Genomic DNA, 27977 nt, shown 5'->3' on the forward strand with positions numbered 1-27977 from the left:
AAATATTTTTGTTACATCTACGATGCACCTCTCACGTTATGAAAAATTTATTTAATTTTCTACGAATTGATTTATGTTTGAATTTTGAAACAAAGTGATGATTTATGTTTTAAATACATAAACATAAACATACTATTTATAGATATTTTGTAAATAATTATGTAATGAATAAGTTATTTAAATTTAAATAACTTAATCTTTTTTAAAAATATTAAAGAAAATTAAAAATATGTATTTCATTGTTGAATGATTAATTAAAAATATGTATATAATTAAAGAAAATTTAAAATAGTATTATTTTTTGAAAATATTAAAAGAATTAAAAATACGCATTAGCCCGAATAACCCGGTGGGTTAGCCCGAAACCCGAAGGGTTAGGGTTAGGGTCAAACTTTTATAACCCGAAAAAATCATAACCCGAATAGCCCGTACCCGAATGGCCCGACAACCCGAACGGGTTTGCCCGAACCCGAACGGGTTGGCCCGATTGACATCCCTAGAGGTGACCACCTCCCTGCCACTTGAATGTTTAGATATGGAATGATGAATGATGAATGATGAATTAGGAATGATGAAAGAACTTAGTCTGCAGTCGAACTTTTCGCTCACAAAAGAATTTAGTAAGATCGTGCCTTTTAAGAAAAACCCTCATGTGTTACTGTGATGGCTTGACAACTATATAATGTATGTTTTGATTTTCGGCACGTGTCCACTGAGTACTCATGTACTCAGCCCTGCATGTATTTATAAATGTGCAGGTTGAACGTCAAAAGGATGGAGTGATGATTGGAGTCAATGTTATTAAATAATCAAGTTTTTTTTTTTGCGCTACAAAAACAGCAAAATATAGTCATTCCTTGGTCCCCATCATCACTGCTACTGCTACATGCTTACATTCATGAAACATTATGCTATTTGAAATATTTAAGACTGGCAAGAATAATCTCTAATGACTATGATGGGATTAAAATCTCCATCTCTCTCACTACCACCATTTAAAAGCAGGATCAAGTTGATCTTCCAACGATTCGTGTCTTCATACACGAAGTCGTTTAGTAAGGACTTATTGCGCTGTGCTTTTGTGAAGTAAGAATTGTAGAATCTCACAATCAAACTCTGATTTGTTAATGAGATGTTTATCCTATTTCCAAGACCATATAATTGAATACTTGGCTTCTATTTTATGATATCAATCGATGTGGCCTTTTGCAAAATTTCTCAAGTTCTACCCATTTTCTTTCCCCGCTTCATTAATCCTTCTCATTAGTCATGGTTTACCCGCGCTTTTCTTAGCAGAATGCGATCGTGACAGAAACCAAGATGATATGGATGCTCTAAAATTAGTATTGACATTCCACGTAGGCAAAGTTTACGCCGGAAACATTAGTGTGGGAAATCCGCACAATTTGAAAAGTTGGTTATTTTTAAGACCACTTTTAAAGATTTTGGGAAATACCAATTTTTTGTGAAAGTTCATGATTTTTCTGGCCAATTTCCCGAAATGAAATTACCTTTTTTTCCACGAAAAAACATCTCCATGCACTTAATCTATGAGATGTCATGTCAATTTCATAAATCATTTGACCTAGACACAATCGTAATTATTCCATGTACATCAACTTTAAAAATTGCATTATTTGAAAATGAAGATACAATCAAATGGCCCTATATATAGTATAGGTACACCTAAAAACAATGGGTACAAATGAAAAATGATGGTAGGAATATGCGATCCTATTAAACGTTTCTCGTGTGTCTTATATTATACCAAAAATATTCATTTCACATGCTAAGAATCATATCATTAATTATGTTGATGTATCCTTGTTGCTATGGTACATTAATTAACCATATGAATCGTCATATTAATTGATAATGTCGAATTGTCGATCAATATTAGAAAAAATAACCCAGATGCAATGGATACAAGTTTTAAGGAAATTCACGATTCACGATTCATCTTGTCTTACTCAAGAGTTAATGTTAATACTCATAATGATCTCTTACTCATAACGCCCCTCCCATTTTTATATATGGGTCTCATTATTAGTATTTGTATTTATTTATTATTTTTATATTTATTACATATTTCATTTTAATTAAATTGAGTACATGATTCATTGAAAATACAAATTCCATTACAAGTATAAAAAAATATGCGAATTAAATTCATATGAAAATTAAATTTAAATCCATATATATATACGTACCTTTTACACATGCTAATTACATTTGTTGTGAATTAACTTTGTATGCCAATAAAATTTTAATTACAGAATTTAAAAAGACAAAAAAGATAAAGTATTTTTTTAAATGAAAATAATTAAAATAATACATTAATAAATGAAAAAACTAAAAATAAAAAACAAAAAAATTAAAAAAAAAATGGCGGAGATAGGTTTTGAACCACCATGTGTTAAAGAGAAACGACATCTTTCCATTAGGCTCAAGATTGTACATGCATTCCACAATAAGAGTCACACTTCACTTTTACCATAAATGGTAAGTAGGTCTTATATTCTAATAACTCACGCCACTTTATTATAAAATTAATATAAAAAAGTGGGTTTCATATTCTATTACCTTTTCCAATCCGCTATTATTTACATTTCTTAAAACTTGTGCCCACAATAAGAGTGACTCCTATCGTGGGACGAAAAGAGTATATCTTATGTAAGTACACAAAATCAATTCTTTTATAAAGAAAAAACTATGGGACAAGTTATCAGCCCAAGAACCCAAATATTTATTTTTCTCAAAAAGATAATATTCCGTAATTAAAACTCTCATTTATTATTTTAGCATCTTTATAAATAAATGTCTCATTCTATATTTTATGGAGTAACAAGGAGTAGAATTTTAACGGAGGAGTAATATTCGAAAGATTAAAATCCAAAGCAAATAAACAAACAAATGGTGTTGTCTCCACCACCTTGGTTTCCGTCAACAGAGCTGCAGAGCTCCAACACCTCTCTCTCTCTCTCTCGCTCACGATCGATCAATATTCGAAGTCCGTGAAGAGTGAAGAAAATGCCGAACCCCTTTGGAATTTAGTGGATTTTTCAATTAGCATCGAAATTTGAAGCTCACCACCACCATTTCCTCATCGACTCCTCCATTTTCCCTCTCTGCTCCCTTTGAATTCCAAATGCATTTATGTGCTAAACGCTAATTCTTCTCCATTAATCAACGCAATATAAAACTTGGTCTTTTCTGTTTCTTGTCTCCTACCATTCAAGAAACTCAAATGCCCCATTTTTCCATCGTTGAATCGATACAAAACCCAAAGCCCGTGAATAAAAATCCAATCTTGGCAATGTGGGTTGTGTGCTTTCTTTCTTAATTTTTCTGGGTTTTGAGGGATAGTATTTCTGCAATGGGGAGGCCGAGCTTTGGTGAAGTGGCGGCGCCGGCTCCGACGGCGGCGGTGAGCGGCGGAGTGGAGAGGGAGGATCAATGGAGGAGCTTTGACAACTCTGTGAATGCTGTGTCGTTTGGGTTCGTTGCCACTGCTATTCTCATTTCTATGTTTCTTGTGATCGCTATTTTTGAGAGGTTTCTCCGCCCAAGATTGTCGGACGCCGCCGCGGGCGGCGGTGGAGACCTTGATGGAGGTGTAAATTTGAGAAAGATGGGCTATCCTTCTCCAAAGGTACAATCTTTTTCTACCTTGTTCATGGAAAATAGATTTCTTGAAATTGTCTGTTTTTTCCTTTTATTTTATGAGTAATCCCAAGTATAGGATGAGATCAAGAAATCATAAAATAGATTGGCATTTTTTTTATGAAAGTATAATTCATTAATCAAGTAGAATCCAAAATGCCAAGACGGCCAATTTATCACAGTATGGTAGTACTACTTGATATTGATATTGATTTTAATTTTAATTTATTTATTATAAATTGCGTTTGGGGTATGGCCATTTCTTTAGGTGCAATAGCTCACAAAAAAATCGGCTCTTTCCCTGCTAAGAATTAAGAAACAATCAGTTGAATGCGCAGAAATCAACTCCTTTTGGAAAGTGGTGGCAGTTATTTACTTTTCTCTTGCAAGTTGTTGTTGATAACAAATTATCACAGTTGAACTAATCAGCTGTTGTTGTTGTTGTTGTTTACTTTCACAAATAGTGATTTATTCTCAAGTAATTAGGTGCTTTATTGTAGAATGTTAAAGTTAGAAAGATTTCACCTTTATATAAGGGATTATGTTGTGAAGATCAAAACCAAAGTTAGACAAGATTGTTACAATCAGGGCCCTTTTTTATTCTCCATTAGAATAAAAAAAAAGCCATATAAATCGCATTCAAATTGGACTATTCAAGTTGGCTTGCAAATTAAGTTAGTAGTATCAAACTTTATTTGATATGGTTTTACAAATATATTATACATTGAGGACTTTTAGAGCTACGGAGTTTTCAACTTTACAGCATATTTGATAGGACTTTTGGGGTTAATTATCATCACGCCCACTGCAATGATCCTCACTTGAAGAAAAACTCTCTTGTATGATGGCATATGATGGGCTTTTCTTTATGTGGAAGAACATGATTATCTCGAAAAATTTGACCTTTAGGCACATCATGTCATGTCACTCTATCTGTGAAATTTTGTTGTGAGTGTGCCATTTTCTTGAGCATGTCTCTCTGAGTCGACCTGCGTCACATGCTTATGCAGCCATGTTAGTTCGAAAAATGCATTAACGCTGTTGTGATCGTTATCTTGCTTTAAAGATTCGATTTTTATACTTTCGTTATTGTTTGAATTATACAATTTTGAAGTGAAACTCTGTACAACACCAGCATGAGACATTATAGTGCATATGTATCTGCTTTTCATGGTTTTTGGTTGAATTGATTCATGATCATGGGACCCTTGTTTGTTACTAGCATGTGGTTTTTGTCCAAGAACAGTTCTTAGCTTAAAAAATCATATCTTTAGCTTTTGGATTCCTTCAATTATCTGAATCTTGATCACCACATTCATAACCTTTTACACTAATACAGCCATGCATATAAGTTTGAGGGGAAGATTATAAGGTTTAGCAACCGTGGGAAGTGACAACCCGACAAAGAGAAGGGAGAAACTTGGGCTCGTGACCTACTTCGTTTGTTGTCTCCTATATGTTGCACAAGTTATGAATGATGTGCATCCCATTGTGCTTAATGTTTGACTCATTTCTTCTTCCTGCTGCAAATTTGCTACCAATCGTGTGCGTTCGTTGTTCTTAGCATCGTTCATGGCTTGTAATTACCTCTAGTATTGCTTGTAGTTTTCTCATTGTGCATATGATTTATCATTGAGAGTTGAAAGGTGGCTACTTGTTTGAATGATGAATTTGAATGTGCAGATGGCTGTATATTTAAAGGGAGTCTCAGTGTTGATGCCAGGTGAAAGGATGCCTACTTTCATCGCTCACCCGGCACCTACCCCATGCCCTCCCGAACGCATCTCCCGGCCCCCCTATTCGTCGTTGTAGAATATTCCCGAGGCCGGCCATGAGATTTGTGATGAATAATTAAGTGAAAGAAGTGTTTTTTGAGGATTTGATACCATAGGTTATGGATGCTCTTGTTTATTGTATAGTTTGTATCTCGAGTTGAATCATCCTTGGAGTGGTTTCTTGGTTTTTACCACTTTTTTTTTTAGTGCTTTATTATATCAGTCATATATATGCTAGAAAGTGAACAAACTCATGAGATTTTATGATTTCTCAGATTTTACGAGAAAAACTAATTACTCCATAAATTAGCTTATAGTATTGATAAAAGAAAATACTAGGAAATTAATTATGAAAATAGGAGGATTTAATTTGATGGGAATAAACCGTTACTGCATCTGCAGTTATATATGTATTCTTAAATCCGGCATGTTGTTATGATGCTTTGTGATCTGGTCCTAAATTTTAGTATAGAACAAAATCATAGCATAGTTTATATTGGAAAGAATAAGATTCCAATGGTTTTGTCCAAAAATTCACAAATCTCAATGGAGATAGATACCGAATCACAAGACACTTTTAACTGCTTCCACAGTATATTTTCCTTTGGTCAGCAATTCTTGTCTTTTACCTTTTGTAGGTCTAAAAGAAGCAAAGAAAAAGAAGTTGGGCTTCGACATCTTTTTTCTCATTTTACTTTGGTTTATTTCGAATCTCTTACTTTTTTTGTGAATTCATATGACATTTTACTTTGGTTGATTTCATACCCTTTCAGGTTGCATAAGTATGAAACATATAAAAATAAAATTATATTCTTCTGTCTAAATTAGAAGTCTCATTTTTTCAATTTCAGTCCGTCCGCAAATAGAAATCTTAATTCATTTTTAAGTATAAAGAGTAATAGGCCTTGTATTCACGGATTCATTTCACTCATATTTTATTTAAAATTAATACTCCTTTTGTCCGTCATTAGAAGTCTCATTCCTTTCTGGCACATGGTTTAAGAAATGTAAAGAAAAAAGTGAGCGTAAATAAAGTTAGTGGAATATAAGTCTCACTTGTATATATTAGTTTTAAATGAAATGTGAGTGAAATGAGTTAGTGGAATATGAGACCCTATTACTAGTTATAGTAAAATGAGTCAGGACTTTTATTCGCGGACGGAGTGAGTATATACAAGTGAAACACATATTTCACTAACTTTTCATCAATTTTTCATAACATTTCTTGAAATTTGTGTTAGAATGAAATGCGACTTTTAATGATAGACAAAAAGATACTAGCACTTGTTGTGTCTATTGTCGAGTACTCCCTCCGTTTTTTTAAAAATAATAACTATTTCCATTTTGTGTCGTTCCTTAAAAATAGAAATTTTAGAATCTTTCTATTTTAGGACATGCACCCCACAATTCACTTATTCTACTTTCACTACTTTGCTCTTCCTCTCTCTTACTTTACTCATTTTGCTCTTCATTTCTCTTACTTTACTCATTTTTCTTTTTCTCTCTTTTACTTTACCAATTCTTTTCACTTACTTTACCAACTGTGCATTAAAACCCATGTTGTTTCAAATGTTTCTATTTTTTGAATACAGAGGGAGTATTTATTTGTAAATCAAAAGAAGGTACCATCTGCGTATCATAAAGATACAAACTAAACTCAATAATCACTTTTCTTCAATGTTAAACACAAATTTACAATATTAAGATATTTTAACTTTTGTTTACAACAATCAGAGAGGAAAACGACGTCATTTCAAAAGTCATAAAATTATGGATAAAAAATTCCATCATAAAAAGATAAAGCATTCCAATGAAACAACAGGATTTTCAAGCGTCTCAGCTTCCTCCTCCGCCGGAGTCTTCTCATCACTCTCCTTCCGCGGTGGCAGAGGCGGCCCCACCTCCTTCTGCCTCACCGGAGACCTCCCATAACCCTCCTCAACATTCTTCCCGTTCAAATTCCCATTACCATTTCCCTCCGCCACATTACGCGGCGCCGCCGCCACCGCCCGCCCCCGCACCGCCCTCACCGGCGCAACCGGCCCCCTCTTCTCCGGCACTCTCCTTCCCACCACCCTCTCCCTCCTCCCTCTCCCCCCGCCGTTCGACCTCCGCTTCCTCAGCGGCGGCCGCTGATCAACCACGCCGTCTTCGTCGGCGGCCGCCGCCGCCGCCGACAGGCTCTCGCTGTAGCTCCCAATCTCCGACAACTCGGTGATCTCCGACGCCGTGTTTCCGGCGTCATTTCCGGGCGCGTCGCGGCTCCCGGCGGTCTCCGGCGGCTGCCGGAATTCCGCCGTCGATTCTTGATTTTCCGGCGACATCGGTTTGAGCTTCTCGCTGTCGGATTTCAGAGCAACGGGCGTCTCTAGCAGCACCTCCTTCACGGTTTCGACTTCGAGAATTGCCCGCGGAGACGTCGGCGGCTCTCCATCGATGGAGCGGCGGTTCTCCGCCTCTCGATTGCGGCTGCCGGCGCTGAGACAGCAGCCCATTTCGATCTAGAGGGGGGATGTTGTAGAAACACCTCCAAAAAAACTTTGAAATTGAGAAGAGAGGTGATGAATGAAAGACAGAGATTAGTGTGCTAAAAAGTAGAGAGTGGTGTGTGTGTTCCCGCGTGCTTGTGTTTTAATAATATTGAGCTCTTTCACCTTTTTCATGAATTTGCATGTTCTATGTAGCCCACATCCCACCATCATTTATACACACTAATTATTTGGGTGTTATAAATCAATAGATATGTAATACTACTAACATAATGGGAGGTCAAAGTTGATTTATTAGTTATTGATTTATTTCTTTATAAGTGGAGAAGTGATTTACTATAAGTCGAAGTTGCTTTATTACATAATTGATGAAGATGCTTACTAAGATTGGTGCTTGGATAATTGGAATATAAATTTGTAAGATTATGAAAAGTCAAAGTCAGTTGTTAAGCTTTTGAATGATTAATGGGCTATTTAATTGTGCATTATTTGAGATTTGAATTAGAATAGGGGATCCAATACATGATTTAGAGGTAAGAATCGGTTCATTAATGGTAAATTGGTAATACCGTTGAGATGTCTAGAACTTTATGTTTCAATTTTTAAGAATGAGCATGTAATAATATGAATTTGGATTTTGGTCCTATTTTTTTCCACTGAGATTAAATATCTCTAGTCGAATCGTATGCAAAATATTGTTGGTTGTGCAAGTAAGATTTAATATTTCGCATTTTTGATAATGACATTTTCTGTAATGAAAAAAACAACTCGAAGTTTTACTTCCCTTCATGTCCACAAGGCACAAGCATTTATAATTACATATATCGAAATAATTATACTATAAACTTATGGAGCCATAGATCGTTTTGCTTATCATTTTCGGTTCAACTTTAACCAATGTTTTCTTACTATTTCCTTACAATGATAGAATGCAGGTTTGTATATTGATTTATAAGTTTTATTGAAGCTATAAAATAGTATTAGTAATTTATAAATGAGAAAAATGAGGCAAGAACAAATAGAAATATAAAGACAAATAGAATCAAGAAAATGAATGGTACAAAGAAAATGTACAAATCAATTTAATTTATTAGAAAACCATAATTAAAACTAGTAGTATCATTTTTAAAAAAGTGTCTATTTTTTTTAACAGGATATAAGATATAAATATTAATAATTAAAAAGTTACACTTAAATTTATTAATCTAATCTTATTATGTGGCAATTTGGCACCATTTTAATTAAGTATTTACCATTGGTTCTAAATATACTTTGATGATTTGAATGCTCAAAAGTAAAAAATTAGCTTCCTCGTGAATAAATAATTGAAAAATGGACAAGACTACATTTTGGTAAAAAAGATTTTTGAACCCAAAAATGTTCATATCGAGACAAGAAACTGCAGTTTATCTAAGAATGTGAATATTTAAGTAAACGAGACGACAGTTATTCTTGCAATATCGTTCCTTGCATCATCATCGCAAGGCCAAATCATGGATTCTGCAAATATGCTAATTTAAATCAAAAAAGAAAAAAGAAAAATGGATATACAAAAACTACAAAGAACAAACATTCCATTTGTTAGTATGAAAAGCTCGCAGAAACTGCAGCTGAACATCCAACCTGATTAATGGATGAAAGGGAGCTGCTGAAAGAAGTGGCCGAGGCCAGGAAGATCTCTCCCAAAACAGTAAAACGCATCGAGATCGTGAAACTGAGCCAAGAGTTTTTCAAGAACAATCATCAGATATGTCCAGCGCTAGTTAGAAGAGGCTGCTCGGTCAGATTCTATCATGGATTTGATATAGAATTCGCCTGCCTTGTACGAGGACCTAACCATGGGGCCAGATGCCACGTACCGGAATCCCTGCCACAACAAACAAATATTTATGTATGATCACAATGCAGTAGCATTCAAGGGCTTCTATCTAATATCAGCAAATTCTAGTACGATTTCCAATTCTTGTAAATTAGTCCCATAGGTAGTGCAGGATTCTAAATCAGACAATGGTTATATAAACAATTTGTTTCGAGTAACTGAATAGAGTCATGCAGGAGCATTCAAGTATACGGCTGCCTAGGACAAGGGATCGAAGGAAATACCACCCCAGAAAGGCGGGGATCAACAATAAGGTCGATTTTAGTACTTATTCCATCACAAACAAATATAAGGTGGTAGGTGGATATTAATCAAAGAAAAGGAGCTGAAGTGGCAATTTGAAGTAGCATGTTAGCATTCAAGGAACCATAAGGAAATGAAGCAATTTGGATGACAAATAGAGATGAGCAACAAACCATTTCCATGCCCATAAGCCTATACTTCTCAAAAGCCTCCGGGGTTATATACTCTGATACTGGCATGTGCCGCTTTGATGGTCTCATGTACTGACCGAATGTCATGACATCGACACCAGCTGCCCTCACTTTCTCCATGGTTTTCACTACTTGGTCAGGTGTTTCTCCACACCCTAACATTACAGAAGTTTTTGTGAGTGTCCCCTGTGGAGCATATTCTTTTGCCTTCACCAGAACATCCAGAGATTGCTTAAAGTTTGCACGGTGATCACGAACTGCACTCTGGAGCTCCTCCACAGTTTCAATGTTATGTGCAAAAACATCCAATCCGGATGTGGCGACTTTCTCTACACAGCCCTCATCTCCTCGGAAATCAGGAACTACAGTTTGAGAGCAATGCATTCAACTGTCACGATCCAATATGGTAACTCTAGTGTTTCAACAAAATTTAATCAACTGCATCAAACTCAATATGAATATCTAAATCTTACCCAAGGCTTCTATAAGCATTGATGGCTTCAGAATCTTCAACTTTTGCACTGTCTCCGCAAAATGCCTGCTTCCTTGATCAGGCAAATCATCCCGGTCAACACTAGTAATCACGACATACTCCAAACCCCATGAAGCTATCGCCTCGGCCACATTTTGGGGCTCATTAGGGTCAGGAGGAGGCGGAGTGCGCGATGTCTTTACATTGCAAAATCTGAAGACACGAGCAGGCCGATAAAATCGAATTCTTTTCAACTCACAAAAGTTAGACTAAGCATTAAAATTGGCTTAGATAACTAAATCAAACTATCTATCAGAGATTCTAGACAGCTACTGATCCATAACTAAAGAGATTTAAATGCTTGTCCCTTCTCCTAGAATGCTCACACAGACTACTAAATGCCTATTTATATATACAATGTACTTCATTAATCACACAAAATTCAAAACTCAGAGCAATCAAAACAAAATCAATAAATCCATCCAAACCAAATAAAAAACCAATTGAAATTGAATCATCACCTGCATCCACGAGTACATGTGTCACCGAGAATCATAATCGTGGCAGTAGCAGTCCCCGTTTCTCCCCCAGACCAGCATTCCCCCAAATTAGGGCACTTCGCCTCCTCGCAAACAGTGTGCAATTTCAATTCCCTCAATTTCTTCTTAATGTGCGTGTACTTATCACCACCGGGGATCGATTCCTTCATCCATTTAGGCTTTGGCAGCGGCTTCTTCTTCGTGCCTACCTCCACCGAATAGCTGTTGTCGGATTGAAGCTTGATGAAGTCTCCCAGCAACGGCGATTCATCGTGGAGCCTGCGGCGCAGGCCATCGAGGGTGTGGGGGTAGTTCTGGAAATCGGATTGCGGCGGAGAAGGCGGAGCCGCAGTTGTGGAGAAAAATTGGGTGAATCGAGAGAGCGCAAATTTGGTGGATTTGGATTTGAGGGATCGAGTTGCGATGGAATTCATTCTGCTTCAACTTCCTCTCTCTTTTCCTGTTGGGTGGTTGAATTTGGAAGATGACTGGGATAGCTTCTTTTTTGTTTTTGTTTTTAATTTTATATTTAATTGTTTATGTAATTAAAAAAGAGTGCATTGCCTAATTAGGCCCTAGAGCTAGTAGCTCCTTTGCGGTGCCAAGGGCATTTCCAGTGGATTTCGCCCAGCAATAGCTCAGCTACAAACTCCTTCTTTATCATTATCAATGCTAAAAATCCTTCTGTCACATCATCAGGACAAGCAAGTAGCCCAGCAATAGCCTAGCCACATCACCCCTAATTATATAAAACAAATAATTGACAATCACACAAAATACAGAATTACATATACGACACAGATACGGCAAAATTCAATAATATTATTTAAATTACAAAAAAGTACAATAAAAAAATACATTAATTAAAAAAAACTTACATTAAAAAAATACCTTAATTTAAAAAAAATTTACATTATTTAAAAAAAACACGACCTCCACCTAACTCCTCGTCTCCGTCGCCCCCTCGCCACCGTCACCGTCACCGCCGCCTCCGTATCCGCCGGAACCCCCGGTGCCCCCCGGTCTTCAAATCGTCACACATGCTCACGAGCATTGCGTGAAGAAAACTCTTCTCCTCGGGGTCCGTCGTCGTCCGCCATTCGGCTAACGTCTTGGCCATCTGAGCGCGCGTTTGTTGACGCACGAAGAATTTTGGCCCACATGTTGACGATCCTCTGATTTTTCGAAGTCAGAGTATCATCACAGACACTCACCCACGCCTTGGAAACCGCAACGTTCCGTCCGTCCACTTCCTCCGCACCGAGGGGTCGTCCTCAACCGGCTGCGACGACTGGCCGACCCTCTTGTCCTTCCCCTTGCCCTTCTTCTTTGCGGAGCCCCGACCCCGCCCTACTCCCCCCGTTGGAACGGGAGTTTCCGGAACACCGAGAAGATCAAACCCCAACTCCTCTAAGGAGAAAGTCTCATATTGCGTGAACTACGCCTCCGTTGGGGTCGATGTGTGCGAAGAATCATTCGAAAAATCAAAACTGGGGCGATAGACGTTTCCCCCCCCCCCCCCCGGCGTCCCCTGCGTCGCCGGTACCCCTCCCGGCATCATCTGCATCCCGGGACCCCACCCCGACATCATCTGCATCCCGGGTGTCCACCCCGGCATAGCCGGTAAACCCCCCGCATACTCCCCCGGGTGTCATCCCGGGCATCATCTGCTGCCACGGATACATGTTGTAGTACCCGGGCATCGGCTCCCATCCACCTCCCACGGGTACCGGGCGAGTTTGAGACCCGCTCGTCACTGGAGTACCTTCGTTGTTGTTCTCCATTTCGCGTTATTGATCTTGTACAAAAATTAAGATAGAGAGAGTACTCGTTAAAACAAGTGGTGTGAATGAAAATGACGTGCAAATCGCGTATATATAGTGTTTCAAAAATTTTTTTAAAAAAAATTAAATTCGCTCGCCGGTCCTGAGCCTGCAATGGCGGCGAGTGGACCGGCGAGCGCTAGCCGATTTTTTTGCCGAAATAGCGCTCGCCGGTTCCAATGGTTCGGCGAGCGGACCGGCGAGCGCCGAAAATCGGCTAGCCGGCCCGTTCGCCGCCATTGGAGATGCTCTTAAACAAAAAAAATATCACCAGTAGTAGCCACACTTGGATCAGGATCCCCTGCTGTGCTGTGCACAGACAGGGGAATAAAAAAATAATTTTTTTTTTATTATTAAATTTTTTTTTTGTGTGTGCACAGCAGGGGATCCACTCCCAGCCAGACTTATAGTTGCGCACATTTGAAGAGTTTTTGCACTTTTTGGCACTAATTTAGGACTATTATACCCCTAGAAAGGTGAAGGGTCATTTCGTCCGTTCATTCTCTATTTTGCTGACATTTTATTTCGTCCATTCATCCTAAAATGAGGTTTAGAGCATCCGCAATGACGGACGTCCAATCGGCGTGCCTGACATCCGCGCGGGACATCCGCCATTGTGCAAAGGTAACGCGGATACGGACGTCTGCTGCGGACACCGGAGTTCCACGGCGTTCCTAGGACGTTCGTGTCGACGTCCTTGCGGACGTCCGCCATTGAATTGACCCCACGGACGTCCCGATTTTTTTTTTTGAAAATTCTATAAATACGGCTCGTTGAATTTCATTTCATTTGCTCCACTTGTATTAACGAGTATCTCTCAGACATATTTTTCTTTCGAAGATACATGGAGCACCACGATAGTGATTCCCCCGCCATGAGCGAGTCACATTGACCGATCTTTCCCGTTGGCGGAAGTACCCCAATGTCCGCCACGATGTCCGGAATGGCGGGGATGATGCCCCAACCCCAAATGACGGCGGGAATGATGTCCGGGTACTACAACATATACCCGCCTTGGTATGGGATGATGCCCCAACCCCAAATGACGGCGGGGATGATGCCCGGGTACTACAACATATACCCGCCTTGGTATGGGATGATGCCCCAAATGCCCGGGGTGAGTACCGGAATGACTCCAATGCCGAGGATGATGCAGGGAATGCTGGGGATGATGCCCGGAATGCCGGAGATGATGCCGCCCCAGATGCCCGGGATGATGATGCCGGGGATGAAGCAGGGCTTGCCTGTCCCTGCGGGGGGAGTATGCAGGAGGTCCCCCAATCACCGGCGGACAATGTCTATCGCACCTATATGGATTTATTGTCGACGGACAACCCTCGAGTACTCCTCTCGAGACTCAGTTCACTGGCATCGAGACGTTCTCGATGGAGGAGTTGGGGCTATCTCCGATCTGGAATTCTCCCACAGACGCACCAACGGTGACAGGGAGAAGGGAGAGGACATGGAGAGGGAGGGGCATGAGACGGGGCACTACCTCGCCTGTATGCTTTTGAGCTCATGTACTTGCACCTGTCTTCTAAAAAGACAAAAAATTTAGTAGATTTTTATGTGGAATTGTGCAGCTACAACGGCGAGCAAGGCTCTGGAGGGAGAGATGTTGACTGTAACATTATCAAAGCCGAAGAATGGCAATGCTCAGCACCTACGTGTGGTGTCGGTTATACCTATGCGAAGTGATTTTCAGCCGGCCATCCACACTTTGAGGGAATTGTATCCACCCTAACCAGCATTTGTTTTGTCTATGAACTTGGGAATGGAAAACCATTAAATTCTGCTGTTGAGTTATTGCAGAAAAACAATGTTTAGTATGGTCTGCTGTTTTGATGGCTTCTCTTTGTAGTTTGATGCTCTGCAAGATTCTTGTCCTCGTTTACAAACACGAGGGCATGTGTATATTCTTCTAAATCTCAAGCATAATCCTATATTTGTTGTTGATTATGATCATTAGGGGATATTTTTTTATGCATTTTGCAGATCAAAATCGAGTCTTGCTCTAGACTCTTCCAAATATTGGTGATAATTGTTCTGTTTCAAAGAATTCCAATGGTGAGAGGTATGTTTCATCTAAGGGCGGTTAGTTTGTAAAAGTGGTAAATGCCAAATTTTGTTTGGTAATAATGTGAGTGGATATCTGGAAGAGCCCAGGCCAGTGGGATTTTTGGTCCGGGAATTGTTTGTCGGATCTGATAACGTTTGTGTGAGCAGTGATCAGATAGATGATCATTTGGATTTTGATCAATAATCAGACTTCTCCTCACCGTTTTAATCCAAAATGATGAATCCTCTTTAACAATCTAAGAAAATTCATCAGAAATGAAGAATAATGTTTTTTGATAGGCGTTTATAGTGAAGAAGAAGATGAATATTTTGGGTTGAAGGGGAGAAGAAGAAGACTGAGGAAGTCAGAAGATGAAATCGAATTGATTCCCTGCAGTCAGTCTTCAACGCTTGCACGCGAGGCGAAGGCATGGCATACGAGCGTGCATCTCAAACCACGTCTCATATCGGGAGAACCCAGTGCCACTGGTCAGTTGGGTTTATCCTTGAGACGGAGTGTGCCCTAAAAGCACTTCGATACATTAATTTGAACATGGGCATATATTTACATCTTCAAGATTATTTATAATTAATTACTCTAGTCTATGAATTTGTTCAAAATTTGTACAAAATGGAAGATTCTGTAAGCAATATAAAACCAGAGAGTGCACTTGTTGAACTGATTGTAAGAGCTAAGCTTATCATATGGGATGAAGCCCCGATGATTCATAAACATTGCATAGAAGCCGTGGATATGACTTTCAGAGATATTATGCGTGTATGTAATGAGTTCAGTATGGACAAACCTTTTAGCGGAAAAACAGTATTTTTTTGTGGTGACTTCCTACAAATCTTGCCAGTTGTTCCTAAGGGTAGTAGGCAAGATATTGTGAATGTCGCCATTAACTCTACATATCTTTGGAGGAATTGCACAATTCTGAGGTTGACCAAAAACATGAGACTTTTGAGTGCTGCATCTTCTGATGAAGCTTCACGATTGAAGGAATTTTCTTCTTGGGTTGCTTCTATTGGAGATGGAGTTGTTGGTGGTCCAAATGATGGTGAAGTGACTATTGATCTTCCTTCTGACATTGTTTTGTCTAATTCTGTTGTTGATGAGGTTAACCAATTGATGATGTCGTTGGATCAGTCTCATGGTCGAGTTTATTTGAGTTCTGATAGTATCTCAAACTCAGATTTGACCTCAAATGGCTTAGTTGAGATACATTCTGTTGAATTTTTGAATAAGTTGAAGTGTTCAGGTACACCTAATCATGAATTGTTGTTGAAAGTTGGTACTCCTGTGATGTTGTTAAGGAATATAGATCACTCGAATGGATTGTGTAATGGCACTAGACTGGTAATTACGCGTTTGGGTGATTATATTTTGGAGGGACAAGTATTGGGTGGCCATAATATTGGTCATAAAGTTTTGATTCCCCGAAAGTATGAATAGAATTAATTTTAAATACGTCGGCTTTGAATAAAGATGGAAGTATTTGGTTTTTTTGTGTGAATAGAATTAATTTTATACATGTAGTAATTACTTTTTTAAGAAATTGCACTATTTCTCGATATTCAGTAATTATTTTATGAAATCATTTAACCGCTAACACATTTTTCGATATTTTAAAAAATTTTAAAGTTAGTATATATAATTTGAACCAAATAAAGTTTATATATTTTATTATAATTTTTTTAGTTTATGATAATTTATATATTGCTTATTAGTGAAACTAAAATGATTTTAGTCCATTGTTGCTATTAAAATGGTATTAGTATTCATTTAGTATACTCCACATGCTATACATAAATAGTATTCACTCAGTTAAATGAATACAAATTCTAAATAATTCAACAAAAATAAGAACTAAGGCTTTTTTTTTAAAGTGTACATAATGATACTATTTATTTTAATTTCATTGAATTATTTAAAATTTGTAAATGAAAATTATGTCCCGTACGTGTGTTAATACTAGTACGCAATAAAATCCATGTATCCACGATATCTCCATGCATTAATATTTACTTTATATTATAAAAAAATTTCTTCACCCATATAATAAATTTTCGCGGCATAAATCAAGCTCCGAATCTCCTTCGCACGCATTTTCCCCAAAAATGATTAGAAAACCCTGAATTTGGAATCTGGAATCACCATTTTTGTGTGCATTCGTGTAAATTCTGCTTTTTCATACATACATTTATACATATATCAAAATTGAGGTGCAGAGAGAGAGACGGTTGTGATGGCTGGTCGTCGACACGATTCCAACCCGTTCGATGATGAAGAAATGAATCCTTTCGCGGTAATTCACATTTGTTTCAATGTTGTTGATTTCTTTCCGTGCATTGTTTGTTATTTGCTGCAATTTATGGAATATTTGATATCTAATGCGGTGAGAATTGAGATAAGATTGTATTGGAAATCGAATCATGCAAAGTATCGGCGATTGTTTCCGCCAATAATGTGAGATCTGCTATTTTTTTTATTGTGGTGTAATTTATTGCCAGAGCGTGCTCTCCACAATTAGTTAGGATGACAAGGGCAAAATGTGATGGTGGAGAAGAAATATTTGCATGTTTCAGATTAATTTTATATTTTCCGCAGTTTGCGTTGTATAATTCATCACTGCACGGGTCTGTCTTAGCTATGACTTGTCAGAAAACAATGGAAATGAAGATAGCACCTGGTGGAATTCTTAGTGGATATATATGGTTTTTGCAATCGTAGCATAGGAGATTTTAGCATATTGGAACTCCATTTATTTTCTTATTGCCTCCTTTTTGGGGATTTTGATGGGCATGTGAATCGAAAACATTGAGTTGAGAAGAAAAATCAATATTCCTATCTCCAGAAACTATAAGATTTAAGGAATCTTTTCTCTGTTTGTGTTGTGTGTGCGGGGGTTGGGGGGAGATAAGGTCTCAATTTGCTTACATTAGATTCATCAATTTAAACTTAATTTCTTATAAGTTAATTTGTTTGAGTAAAAACTTTTATCGCATCAACTAGCTTGATTTTGAGAAAGTTGAACTACCAGTTTTCACCTAGTGTGAGATGAATCTGTGAAATGTAGCTTAGGATATAATGTTGAATTTCAGGTCATATTTGAAATCGCACTGACGACAACTCTGTTGAAAATTTTGTTTTACTTTTACTCCACTGTTTTAATTATTTTATATCTTCTATTTTTTTCTTATTGATTTGAGCTTCTGGTTATAGGACCAAGATCAGGAGAGGGGTCAATCAAATTATGGCGGGGGAGCATTTTTCATGCCAGTAAGCTCTCTTTTGGAACTTTCTAGTTTTCTACTATATTTTTGCTTTTCTCCGGTTCTTCTTTATTACTGCTTATGTGTTGAAAGTTGGAACAATAGTAGGTGAAGGACATTGTAGAGGAAATATGTTTTATTCGCAAAGTTTGTTTGTTAAGGAACAATATGCAGTTTCTCATTTACATTTATCTTAGTTGCATGTTGCTCTCTCTCTCTCTCTCTCTCTACGTGTGAAAACCAGGCAGGCAGGAATTTGCTTATAACTTACTGTTGCTGTTACAATATTTTTGTTTCTTTTGCTAACATAGAATTTGCTATCTGAGATTATCAGAACTCATCTGCAAACTCAAAGCTTTCACCTCTTCCTCATGATCCTGCTGACTACAATCGTGGGGCTACAGTTGATATTCCTCTTGGTGGTTCCATGGTATACCAATATATTTGATACTATCTGTTAAATTTTTAAAGAATTTATAAGGAGATGCTGATTGAGGCTTTCTTTACCCTTCTGTAAACCTCTGTAGGATTTAAAAAAGAGAGAACAGGAACTTCAAGCTAGAGAGGCTGAACTGAAGAAAAAGGAACAGGTGAACTCTACTAAAGTTGTTACCTCTCAGTTTAATTAAAGTTGATATTGTGAATGCCCATCTTTGATTACATCCATCACACTTTAGTTTTACAGAGGACAAAACTGCTTTTAAATATCTTGAGCCTTTTGGTATTTCAGATATATTGACCTTCCTAATATCTCCTTGCTGAATATTTACATCCTGCATATATAGAACAATGTCAATCAGAAGCCCGTTTTTCGATATTCAGTTTTTCTATTCTTGTCCTTTATAGTTGCATAGATTTACATTGTCAGCTGAATCTCGGTATTTGCATCCTTGTCATCTCACTCATATTATTCCTAATGTTAACCGATTCACTATGTGGTGTTCTGTGTAGGAGCTGAAAAGAAGGGAAGATGCCATCTCACGAGGTGATTTTGTGCCTTCATGCATTCTATACCTTATCGTCATTCTATTATGCAAAAATTGATTGTATTCTTCTACATATTTTTCAGCTGGAATTGGCATTGAGGAAACAAATTGGCCAGCGATTTTCCCCATAATTCACCATGACATTGCAAATGAAATCCCAGTCCATCTACAAAGGTTGCAATATGTTGCATTCACCACATTTTTGGGTATGGAAAATTTCAATTTCCTTGAAGATTTAGCATAAGGGGCTCATATTATTTGCTAACCAGTGTGGGGTGGTACTACATATTACTCCCTCCGACCGCCATTAGGAGTCTCATTTCTTGGCGGCACGAGTTTTAAGAAATGTTAAGAAAAGTGGGTGGAAAAAAGTTAGTGGAATATGTGTCCCACTTGTTTATATTAATTTAAAATGAAATGTGAGTGGAATGAGTTAGTGGAATGTGGGACCATATTACCATTTATGGTAAAAGTGAACCGGGACTCCTATTCGCAGACGGACTAAAATGGAAAAACGGGACTCTTATTCGCTGACGGTGGGAGTACTTTTTAATCATTGCTTAATACACTACAATTGGGTTGCAGGTATAATACTATGTCTCTTTTGGAATGTTGTAGCCATCACCTTAGCTTGGTCCAAGGGGGGAGGTTGGTGGAAATTGTACTTTCTTTCTGCCTTCTTGAGCTAGATGGTTTTTAAAAGAAGTTACAGGTTTCTGACTTTTCATGCGTGTAGGTCCAAGCATTTTGTTTCTTGCTATCATATATTTCCTAGCCGGCGTCCCAGGCTCCTATGTGTTATGGTATCATCCTCTTTATCGTGCGATGAGGTACCTAAAAGAGCTCTCTTCTCAACTGATTTCCTTCTACAATCATTTCTGCCTTTTGTATCTGTCACGTGGTCCAAAGTTTCTTATAAAGAAAATCTTTTTGATACTTTAGTAATTAGTCTGTAATATATTAAATTTGGGCATATTTTTCTTAATCTACTTTATTGAGAAATGCATAGTTATTGGTATCATAACTGATGTAGTCTAATTGCAGTACCTTTTATCTTCTTATCATTGGTCTTACTTTGCTGAACAAACTAATATAAACGAAAACATCAGTATTGTGTTATCATTTGCATATTACTCATTCTTCTTTGTGCATTCCTTTGGGAGTTTGCTGATTTAGCATTAGTAAAAATACTTTGTATTTTCCAGGACAGATAGTGCTCTGAAATTCGGATGGTTCTTCTTAACTTATTCGGTGAGCTTATTACATTTTCCATCCAATCATGCTTAAAGTTTAAGGTGTTCAATAAATTTATTTCTACCATTCTGTTTGTACAGCTCCATATTGGCTTCTGCGCATTTGCCTGCGTTGCTCCCCCAATAATTTTCAAAGGGAATTCCTTGACGTATGTTTTCTTCAATGGATATGTTCCTTCTGCAATTGCCATTATATTTAGTTTTAACCACTAATAACAGCAGTAGAAAATCAAAACCACGCACGAGGAAATAATAGGACTCTAACAGTGCACTAATTAAGAAACGTGAAAGTGATAAGATTTGATCTCTTCCTTGACATTTTTGTTGGTTGTGGACTGATATTAGCCTAATTTTTTTTGTTGGCAGTGGAATCTTGCCTGCAATCGACCTTTTAACTGCAAATGCTCTAGTTGGGGTAAGGGTAGTTGACATTATTTTCAGTTTCCTTGGACATGCCGACTGCTACCTATGTCTGCTTTTGTGCACTTATTTTTTCTTATCCCTTTTTTGTGACATACTGCTTTTGGAATCATTATATTGGCAGAAAATTTGTGATACCAGTCACTTTCCTCTGGTGTCCCTTAGAAGCACACTTCTACCACAAAAATAAACTACGATAACTATGGAAGAAAGCACTGTTATTGCTCAAGTAATTTTTGCTATAAAATACAAATGAAAGATGTTAATTTAAGCATATTTTGTGCAGATATTCTACCTCGTTGGATTTGGACTCTTCTGCATTGAGACATTGATCAGCATATGGGTGATTCAGGTCAGAAACTTGCTGATACATTCCGTTTAATATTATCGATTCTTGTCTGTGTCTGAAAACTGTGTTTACTCTTGTCGAAATCATGTGCGCAGCAAGTTTATAGGTACTTCAGAGGAACTGGAAAAGCTGCAGAAATGAGGAAGGAGGCAATGATGGCAGCATTATAACTCGAAAATCAACGTTGGAATTCTTCGAGTCATTGGCTGTTCTATTCTTGGTGCTTTAGCTTTGCAATAGATAAGAAATTAGACTCTTTTGGCTGCCATTTGATTTCATCATCAACAGATCTTGGTTTTTGATGCATGGAGAGGAATGCATTTCCTTTCCCATTTTTGGCATCTTTTGTTCTTGTTAGAATTTTTCTAAGTATAGTAGTATCATTTAGTTCTCTAGCATTATTATCTTTGTCAATGTTTTACAGTTTTTAGATTAAGAGAGGTAGAATTAGAAATCGGTATCATGCAGTCGAGATTTGATATATGTATAAATCTCAACTTTTAAGTTTGCGATCCCACTTTATTCTTCATCCGCTTAACTTTAAACACAGTTGTAATTAATTATATATTGTGCTTGGACGATTATTCCCAGGGTTATACTGATGAGTTTTGAAGCTTCCTTGGGTGCAAATTATTGAGATTTAATGAGTTGAGATAGTTGTTCAGCTTCTGGCTCATTGTCCTGCATATTACATTTAAACTAAGGCGTAGGCTTATAAATAAATACACCAATGCAGATATGAGATGACTTACTCGATGGTTGACTTCCTCCATATATAGCAGCTTATACACATTCATATCCAAACAAATTGGTACATGATCCTCTGGAGTTACCCAGACCACTTTATGCACCAACCCCATCTGCTATATCATAAATTATTCATTACTTGTATACTTAGATTTATTAGCATATATATGTATTGCAATGCTTTGAAAGCACTAAACCTAAGCGCGAGAACGAAGAATTCGACGCATAACATCTACGGCATCGTTAAGTTCAGTATCACTTATACCTACCAACCACCCTTTCCAGTGCCCGGACCATTTCATCTTTATCGCGAATACAAGACCGTATGTAATTGTATTTGTTATCAATACGAACCGGGTCGACAGGCTGAGCTCTTGCAACCTACAATATCTCAATCTATATATATCAGCACTTGAGACAACAACACTCTGCATCAATATTATTTTTAGAGTAGCAACGATGCAATACCTGCCAAATACCGCGAGTCACGATGCAAGATCACTCCAACGGTGAAGAGGAATCCCTCCACGCATTCTTGACGACGTTCTTGTCCCATCTGCATGCTCTTGTAACATGTTAATCCAATCCACCCACCCCACTAATTAATGATGCATGATGTTCCAACTATACATGCATATTTGTGTGTACAGGCATGATGTTTCAACTATACATGCATATTTTCCCTTTTTAACGTTATTTTTATATTACCGACGTCCATCACTCTGTCGTTAATCTTTTAGGTTTAATTGAGTAAGATAATTGATGAATATTTAATTAATTTTAAATGCATAACTAGAGAACAAATCTCAGTCACACTGTTAATACTAATCATATGGCTGAAAATAATGGCACTAGGCCATTTTTGGAATTCAATTTGATAAAGATTTTATATGACTCACGATATTCACGATTCAACGCTGACTTGTTCATAATCTGAATCAAATTTGTTACTTTCTTCCAAATTCACAAGATTCACGATTCGTTCTTCAGAATTAGACAAATCTCATCGCGATTGTCCAAATTTTTGTATTCTTCATCGTGATTCTTCATCATGGATATTTCAAATTAGAGAATTCTTCATCAAATTTGGTGAATGTTTAAAAATTGAGAGATTTTAAAAAAGGGATTATTTTGCTGACCTTTCGAAATATGGATGGAGACATGCAAATTTTCCAGAATAAGCAATTTTTGAGTTTTTATCTTTATTCTCTTGTGTTTTCTTATTACTACTATTTTCTACGCAATAAATATATATTTGAAACTGCAGAGAAGATAATGTCTATTCCATAAAACCCATGACCTATGTTTGTACTGGTCATTTATGGGTTCGTGCACATCTGATTTTGTCATTCTCATATTAATCAAATGCACATGCCAATCTCAAACAAAATATGTGTATACTTAATATCTTTTCTTTCAGAATTAAAGGTTGTTTGAAGTCTGAAGATGAAATGTTATCAGCAAATCCAAGACTAAGAATTGGAGAGAGTGAGTTGCAATACGACTTCCATTGCAGAACATATTCATTTATAAAATTAAGAACAAATTAAATCCAATGTTCTAATTAATTACATATTGTGCTTGGACGATGATTCTCAATCACGAGCCTACTCCTAAGGTTGTATTCATGAGTTTTGAATCTTCCTTGCATTGGAAATGATTGAGATTTAATGACTTGAGATACTTGTTCAGCTTCAGCCTCATTGTCCTGTATGTTACATTTAAACTAAGGCTTAGGCTTATAAATAAATACACCAATGTAGATTTGAGATGACTTCCTCTATGGTGGACTTCCTCCATAGATACCTTATATACCATTTTATCTTTATAACGAATACAAGACATTATGTGTTTGTAGTTAGCATAACCCGGGCGGACAGGCCAACCTCTTCTTGCAGCCTACATATGTATCAGCACTTCTGCCATCAATACTACTACCTCCGTCCACAAAGTATAGACAAAGTTGTTAATGAGCAATTGGTAAAGTAAGAGAGCGGGAGGGAAAATGTGGTGGAAGTAGTGTTAGTGGATTTAGAATGATGTGTAGAGTTCGTATCGGTTTACAACTTTCCATTTTTTTAGAATTTTTTGTGGACGAAGGTAGTATTTTAAGACTAGAAACAATGCAATACCTGGCAAATACTACTGTGAGTCAAAATGTAAGACTCCAACAGCGAAGGAGAAGAATAATGTATCTCCGTTTTCCAGTAAATGCAGTGTCGACAACGTAATGGTCCCGTCCCATCTGCATGCTCTTGTAACATGTAAATCCAACCAACCCACCCCACTAATGATGCATGATGTTCCAACTATACATGCATATTTGTGTGTACAGGCATGAAAATGAGCAACAAATTAAGAATAGTGAACTTGTTCATACCCCAAATCCTAGGTACATGACATGGAAATGAATGTGTCTTCCATCAGTGAACTTGTTAATATCTTGAGGAGATAAACACAAGGAATCTAATTAGCTTAATCTCTTATAGAGATAAGCTTATACAAGAAATTCTAAAGATAAAACCATAATTTTTTTCTAAGGAAATATATAGGCCTGAACAAAGTAACATAAAGTTTATTAATTAAGAAGTTGTATGTGTAGCAAGACCTGTTCCCTAAGTTAAACTCTTCCCTCAAAACAAGATGTCCAGAAACAAAATGATTAAGGACATTAGATACATGTAGTATGGATGGATACATAGATATACATATTGTAGTGTATGATCAAATAATCATCACCCACATATGGAATTGGTGTTTGGTCAAATATCACTACACCTCTCCTTGCAATCTTCATTTACAAATAAAATTCTGAGCAAAAAAATCCTTTTTAAAGAATTTTCAACAATGCCTTCAACTTCAAGAAACCTAGTAATGGGCAATGACTAAACAAAAACAAAAAAATAAACTAATATTTTTTCCACAAACTTGAAGAAACCTAGTAACTTGCACAGGTGTGAAATCGTAAAACAATAATCATTATCAGATGCACAATCCTCCATCCACTACAAGATCCACAGATAAGCACCAAATCAGAGAACACCATTACATTAAAATTGAAATGAACTAGATCACAGCGGTTTCAATCGATTCAAAACCTAATGCAAAAGGTATTATAGCTACAATAAACATATATCTCAAACCATCCTCCATTTAGTTTCTTAATTAATCTGAATAGAGTATGGAGCAAAACATTTGAAATTTCTCGATGAAATAAACGAAATATGATCTTAAACAGAAAAAAATTGACAATAATATCCAATGTGTAATGTATTGTTTACCAAAGAGATATAAACATTTGACTGGATTAGTAGAATACTAAACTCAGATTTTAGCAACTTACAAAACAGATTTTGGTAAAGAAAATCAAGAATTTGAACATTTCCAATTTTCCATGGTTTCTCTTCCTACGGTATCGGAAAACTAACTCCGTGTTTGGGTCACTCCTTCTGCTACTTTCCACCCGACCCTCTTCACAAAATCCGGTCTTTGGACGACCCATTTCGCCGCCTCCTCCCTTCTTCATCGCATCGGTTGGATTTTCCAGGTGAGCTATGATTTTACCACAACAACTTTGTTTTGAATTTGCGATCCACCGTTTTAGTTTTTTCTTTTTTCAAAGGTGTGAGGACGACGACTCTATCAATATGGCGATTATAGCATGCTACAAGTATACTTGTTGAGCTAAACTTCCTAAGTCAATCAACTCTCTGCTTACGAAACCGAAGCTAATTCACGCAAAGTTGCTCAATTTTTCATCGCTCTGGGTAATGTATCCTGAAGTATAATTTTGCAATTGATGAAAGCAGATGTGAATCGAGTAAGAACGAGATAGAGTTTGAGAGAGAATAGAGAGACTTGATTTTGTGCAGAAAAGTAAAAATGAGCTTCTATTGATGATTTCCCCTTAATGAATCAGTTACACAATCAACAGAGCTATATGCAAGTGTGAGCTCAAAACTAGGGTGGCAAATCGTGTAAATTTGGCCGTTATCTGATCAACCAGATAACGATCCAACCCAATAAGGCCTAACTCGAATCCGATCCGTTAAGGAAACTGTCCATCCGAATACGAACCCGACCTGCTACCCTCAAACCCGAACACGATCCAAACCTGACACGAACCGTTAACGACACAATATAATATGGGTTGACACGGCACGATAACGACCCGAACCTGATATTACACGATTAAAACCTGATATTACAAGATTAAAACCTGATATTACACCATTTAACCTAATTTTAAACTTGATTTATATAATAAAAAGCCATTTTCCACGATTTAATTTTGATTTACAATAAATTTGTAAAGCATTATTTTTTTTATAAATAATAAAAATAATGAAAATAATAATATTATTTCTTAATGGGTTATCCGCATCCAACTCGCATCCAACCCGAACCCAACCCGAATTTTTCGGGTTCTTAACGGGTCAACCCAATAAGGACACAAACCCAATAAGGCTTGACCCAAATCCATTATTTTCATGGAGATTCGTGTCGGATTAACGTGTCGGGTCAAAAATTGTCAGCCCTACTCAAAACTATTAATTATGGAGCCTAAAATATCTCCTACCATATTTAGGATTTGTTTCCTTGAAGTGTATTTCTTTGTGAGAGATTTATTCATTAGAGATATTTCCTTATAAAAGATGTTTCCTAGTTTTACTAGAATTAGGACTCTCTATTTTGCTTATAAATAGATGTGCTACCTCATTGTTCAAGTATCTTGAAATTATATAGTGAAATTTCTGGATTAGCATCGTCCCCAGACAGCCAGACGTAGATACACATTGTATCGAATTGAGTAAACAATTCCTTGTGTTTGTTCTCTTTCATATTTGTGATTGTATGTGTTTATTTCCCAACAACTAGTATCTGAGCCTAAAGTTTAAGAGGCATGAGAAGGACCTGATAAACGAAGGTGGAAAATTGTTATGTATGATGAGTTTGCCTATTTTCTCCTGAATGGCATATGGGAGCCTGTGGAACTTCCAAAAGAGAAAAAGGCATTGCATTGCAAGTGGGTCTATCGAATCAAAGGTGAAGTTGATGGTAGAAGGTGCTACAAGGCTAGGCTGGTTGTCAAGGGATTTGAGCAACGATATGATATTGATTATACAGATCTGTACACTCCTGTTCTGAAATTAACTACTACTCCCTCCGTCCCCAAAGAATATACACTTTGGATTCAACACGGATTTTAATACAAAATTGGTAAAGTAAGAGATGGGTAGAGATAAAAAGTAATTAAAGTATTGTTAGTAGAGAATGGGTCACACCTCAATAGAGATAAAAGAGTTTCCAAAATTAGAAAGTGCATATTCTTGTGGAACGGGCAAAAAAGGAAAGAGTACATATATATATCTAAGCATTACTCCCTCCGTCCCACAAAGATTATTCACTTTGACCGGACACGGGTTTTAAGAAAAATGTAATGAAAAGTGAGTCGAAAAAGATAGTGGAATGTGGGTCTTACTTTTATATTATTAGTTTTATAATAAAATGTGAGTAGGAATGAGTTAGTGGAATATGTGGTCCACTACCAGAAATAGTAAAAACTGAAATGCGACAAATTTTGTGGGACAGACAGAAATGGAAAAACGGGACAATCTTTATGGGACGGAGGGAGTACTAGGTTATCAAACAAGCCCTTAATATCTTAATAAGCTCGAGATAATAATGGATCGGATTGTACTTGTTTATTGACACAGATAAAATATGCCCATGTCTGAACTAAAGGTTCCCACGGTTCCGGAACCGCCGATTCTGATTTTGGAAATTGTCGAACCGGAACCGAACCGAGATGGT

The 27977-nt window shown here is 37.2% G+C and overlaps 5 protein-coding genes across 5 annotated transcripts; 3 read left to right on the top strand and 2 right to left on the bottom strand.

Moving 5' to 3' along the window:
• The first annotated feature begins 2860 nt into the window (after positions 1-2860).
• LOC121783807 lies at positions 2861-5632 on the top strand. Its single transcript, XM_042181986.1, has 2 exons — positions 2861-3652; positions 5347-5632. The coding sequence occupies exons 1-2, from the start codon at positions 3377-3379 to the stop codon at positions 5473-5475; spliced, it is 405 nt and encodes a 134-aa protein (XP_042037920.1). The 5' UTR covers positions 2861-3376; the 3' UTR covers positions 5476-5632.
• A 1593-nt stretch (positions 5633-7225) lies between these two features.
• On the bottom strand, positions 7226-7933 carry LOC121784103. The gene has a single exon (XM_042182282.1). It carries the CDS (start codon positions 7931-7933, stop codon positions 7226-7228), a length of 708 nt encoding a protein of 235 aa, XP_042038216.1.
• Positions 7934-9307: 1374 nt separating this feature from the next.
• LOC121783352 (lipoyl synthase 2, mitochondrial-like) lies at positions 9308-11738 on the bottom strand. The gene is made up of 4 exons (XM_042181397.1): positions 11234-11738; positions 10714-10925; positions 10223-10602; positions 9308-9794 (listed from the first exon to the last, which is right to left on the bottom strand). The coding sequence occupies exons 1-4, from the start codon at positions 11683-11685 to the stop codon at positions 9687-9689; spliced, it is 1152 nt and encodes a 383-aa protein (XP_042037331.1). The 5' UTR covers positions 11686-11738; the 3' UTR covers positions 9308-9686.
• A 4025-nt stretch (positions 11739-15763) lies between these two features.
• On the top strand, positions 15764-16588 carry LOC121784104 (ATP-dependent DNA helicase PIF1-like). Its single transcript, XM_042182283.1, has one exon. It carries the CDS (start codon positions 15764-15766, stop codon positions 16586-16588), a length of 825 nt encoding a protein of 274 aa, XP_042038217.1.
• A 637-nt stretch (positions 16589-17225) lies between these two features.
• On the top strand, positions 17226-21876 carry LOC121783422 (secretory carrier-associated membrane protein 1-like). The gene is made up of 13 exons (XM_042181490.1): positions 17226-17441; positions 18359-18415; positions 18743-18838; positions 18936-18998; positions 19360-19393; positions 19478-19600; positions 19980-20042; positions 20131-20224; positions 20600-20645; positions 20729-20796; positions 21014-21062; positions 21354-21419; positions 21512-21876. Exons 1-13 carry the CDS (start codon positions 17382-17384, stop codon positions 21584-21586), a joined length of 894 nt encoding a protein of 297 aa, XP_042037424.1. The 5' UTR covers positions 17226-17381; the 3' UTR covers positions 21587-21876.
• Positions 21877-27977: the final 6101 nt, after the last annotated feature.

The sequence above is a fragment of the Salvia splendens genome, chromosome 21 (assembly GCF_004379255.2).
Source record: "Salvia splendens isolate huo1 chromosome 21, SspV2, whole genome shotgun sequence".
Lineage (NCBI taxonomy): Eukaryota > Viridiplantae > Streptophyta > Magnoliopsida > Lamiales > Lamiaceae > Salvia > Salvia splendens.

Excerpts from the sequence above, each read along its gene's own strand:
- LOC121783807 (XM_042181986.1), top strand. The coding sequence starts at position 3,377 with ATGGGGAGGCCGAGCTTTGGTGAAGTGGCGGCGCCGGCTCCGACGGCG. Across the intron at positions 3,653-5,346 it reads TGGGCTATCCTTCTCCAAAG|ATGGCTGTATATTTAAAGGG; the intron begins GTACAATCTTTT and ends TTGAATGTGCAG.
- LOC121784103 (XM_042182282.1), bottom strand. The coding sequence starts at position 7,933 with ATGGGCTGCTGTCTCAGCGCCGGCAGCCGCAATCGAGAGGCGGAGAAC.
- LOC121783352 (XM_042181397.1), bottom strand. The coding sequence starts at position 11,685 with ATGAATTCCATCGCAACTCGATCCCTCAAATCCAAATCCACCAAATTT. Across the intron at positions 10,603-10,713 it reads AATGCTTATAGAAGCCTTGG|TTCCTGATTTCCGAGGAGAT; the intron begins GTAAGATTTAGA and ends CTCAAACTGTAG. Across the intron at positions 9,795-10,222 it reads GGCTTATGGGCATGGAAATG|GGATTCCGGTACGTGGCATC; the intron begins GTTTGTTGCTCA and ends TTGTTGTGGCAG.
- LOC121784104 (XM_042182283.1), top strand. The coding sequence starts at position 15,764 with ATGGAAGATTCTGTAAGCAATATAAAACCAGAGAGTGCACTTGTTGAA.
- LOC121783422 (XM_042181490.1), top strand. The coding sequence starts at position 17,382 with ATGGCTGGTCGTCGACACGATTCCAACCCGTTCGATGATGAAGAAATG. Across the intron at positions 17,442-18,358 it reads AAGAAATGAATCCTTTCGCG|GACCAAGATCAGGAGAGGGG; the intron begins GTAATTCACATT and ends TTCTGGTTATAG. Across the intron at positions 20,797-21,013 it reads TTCAAAGGGAATTCCTTGAC|TGGAATCTTGCCTGCAATCG; the intron begins GTATGTTTTCTT and ends TTTTGTTGGCAG.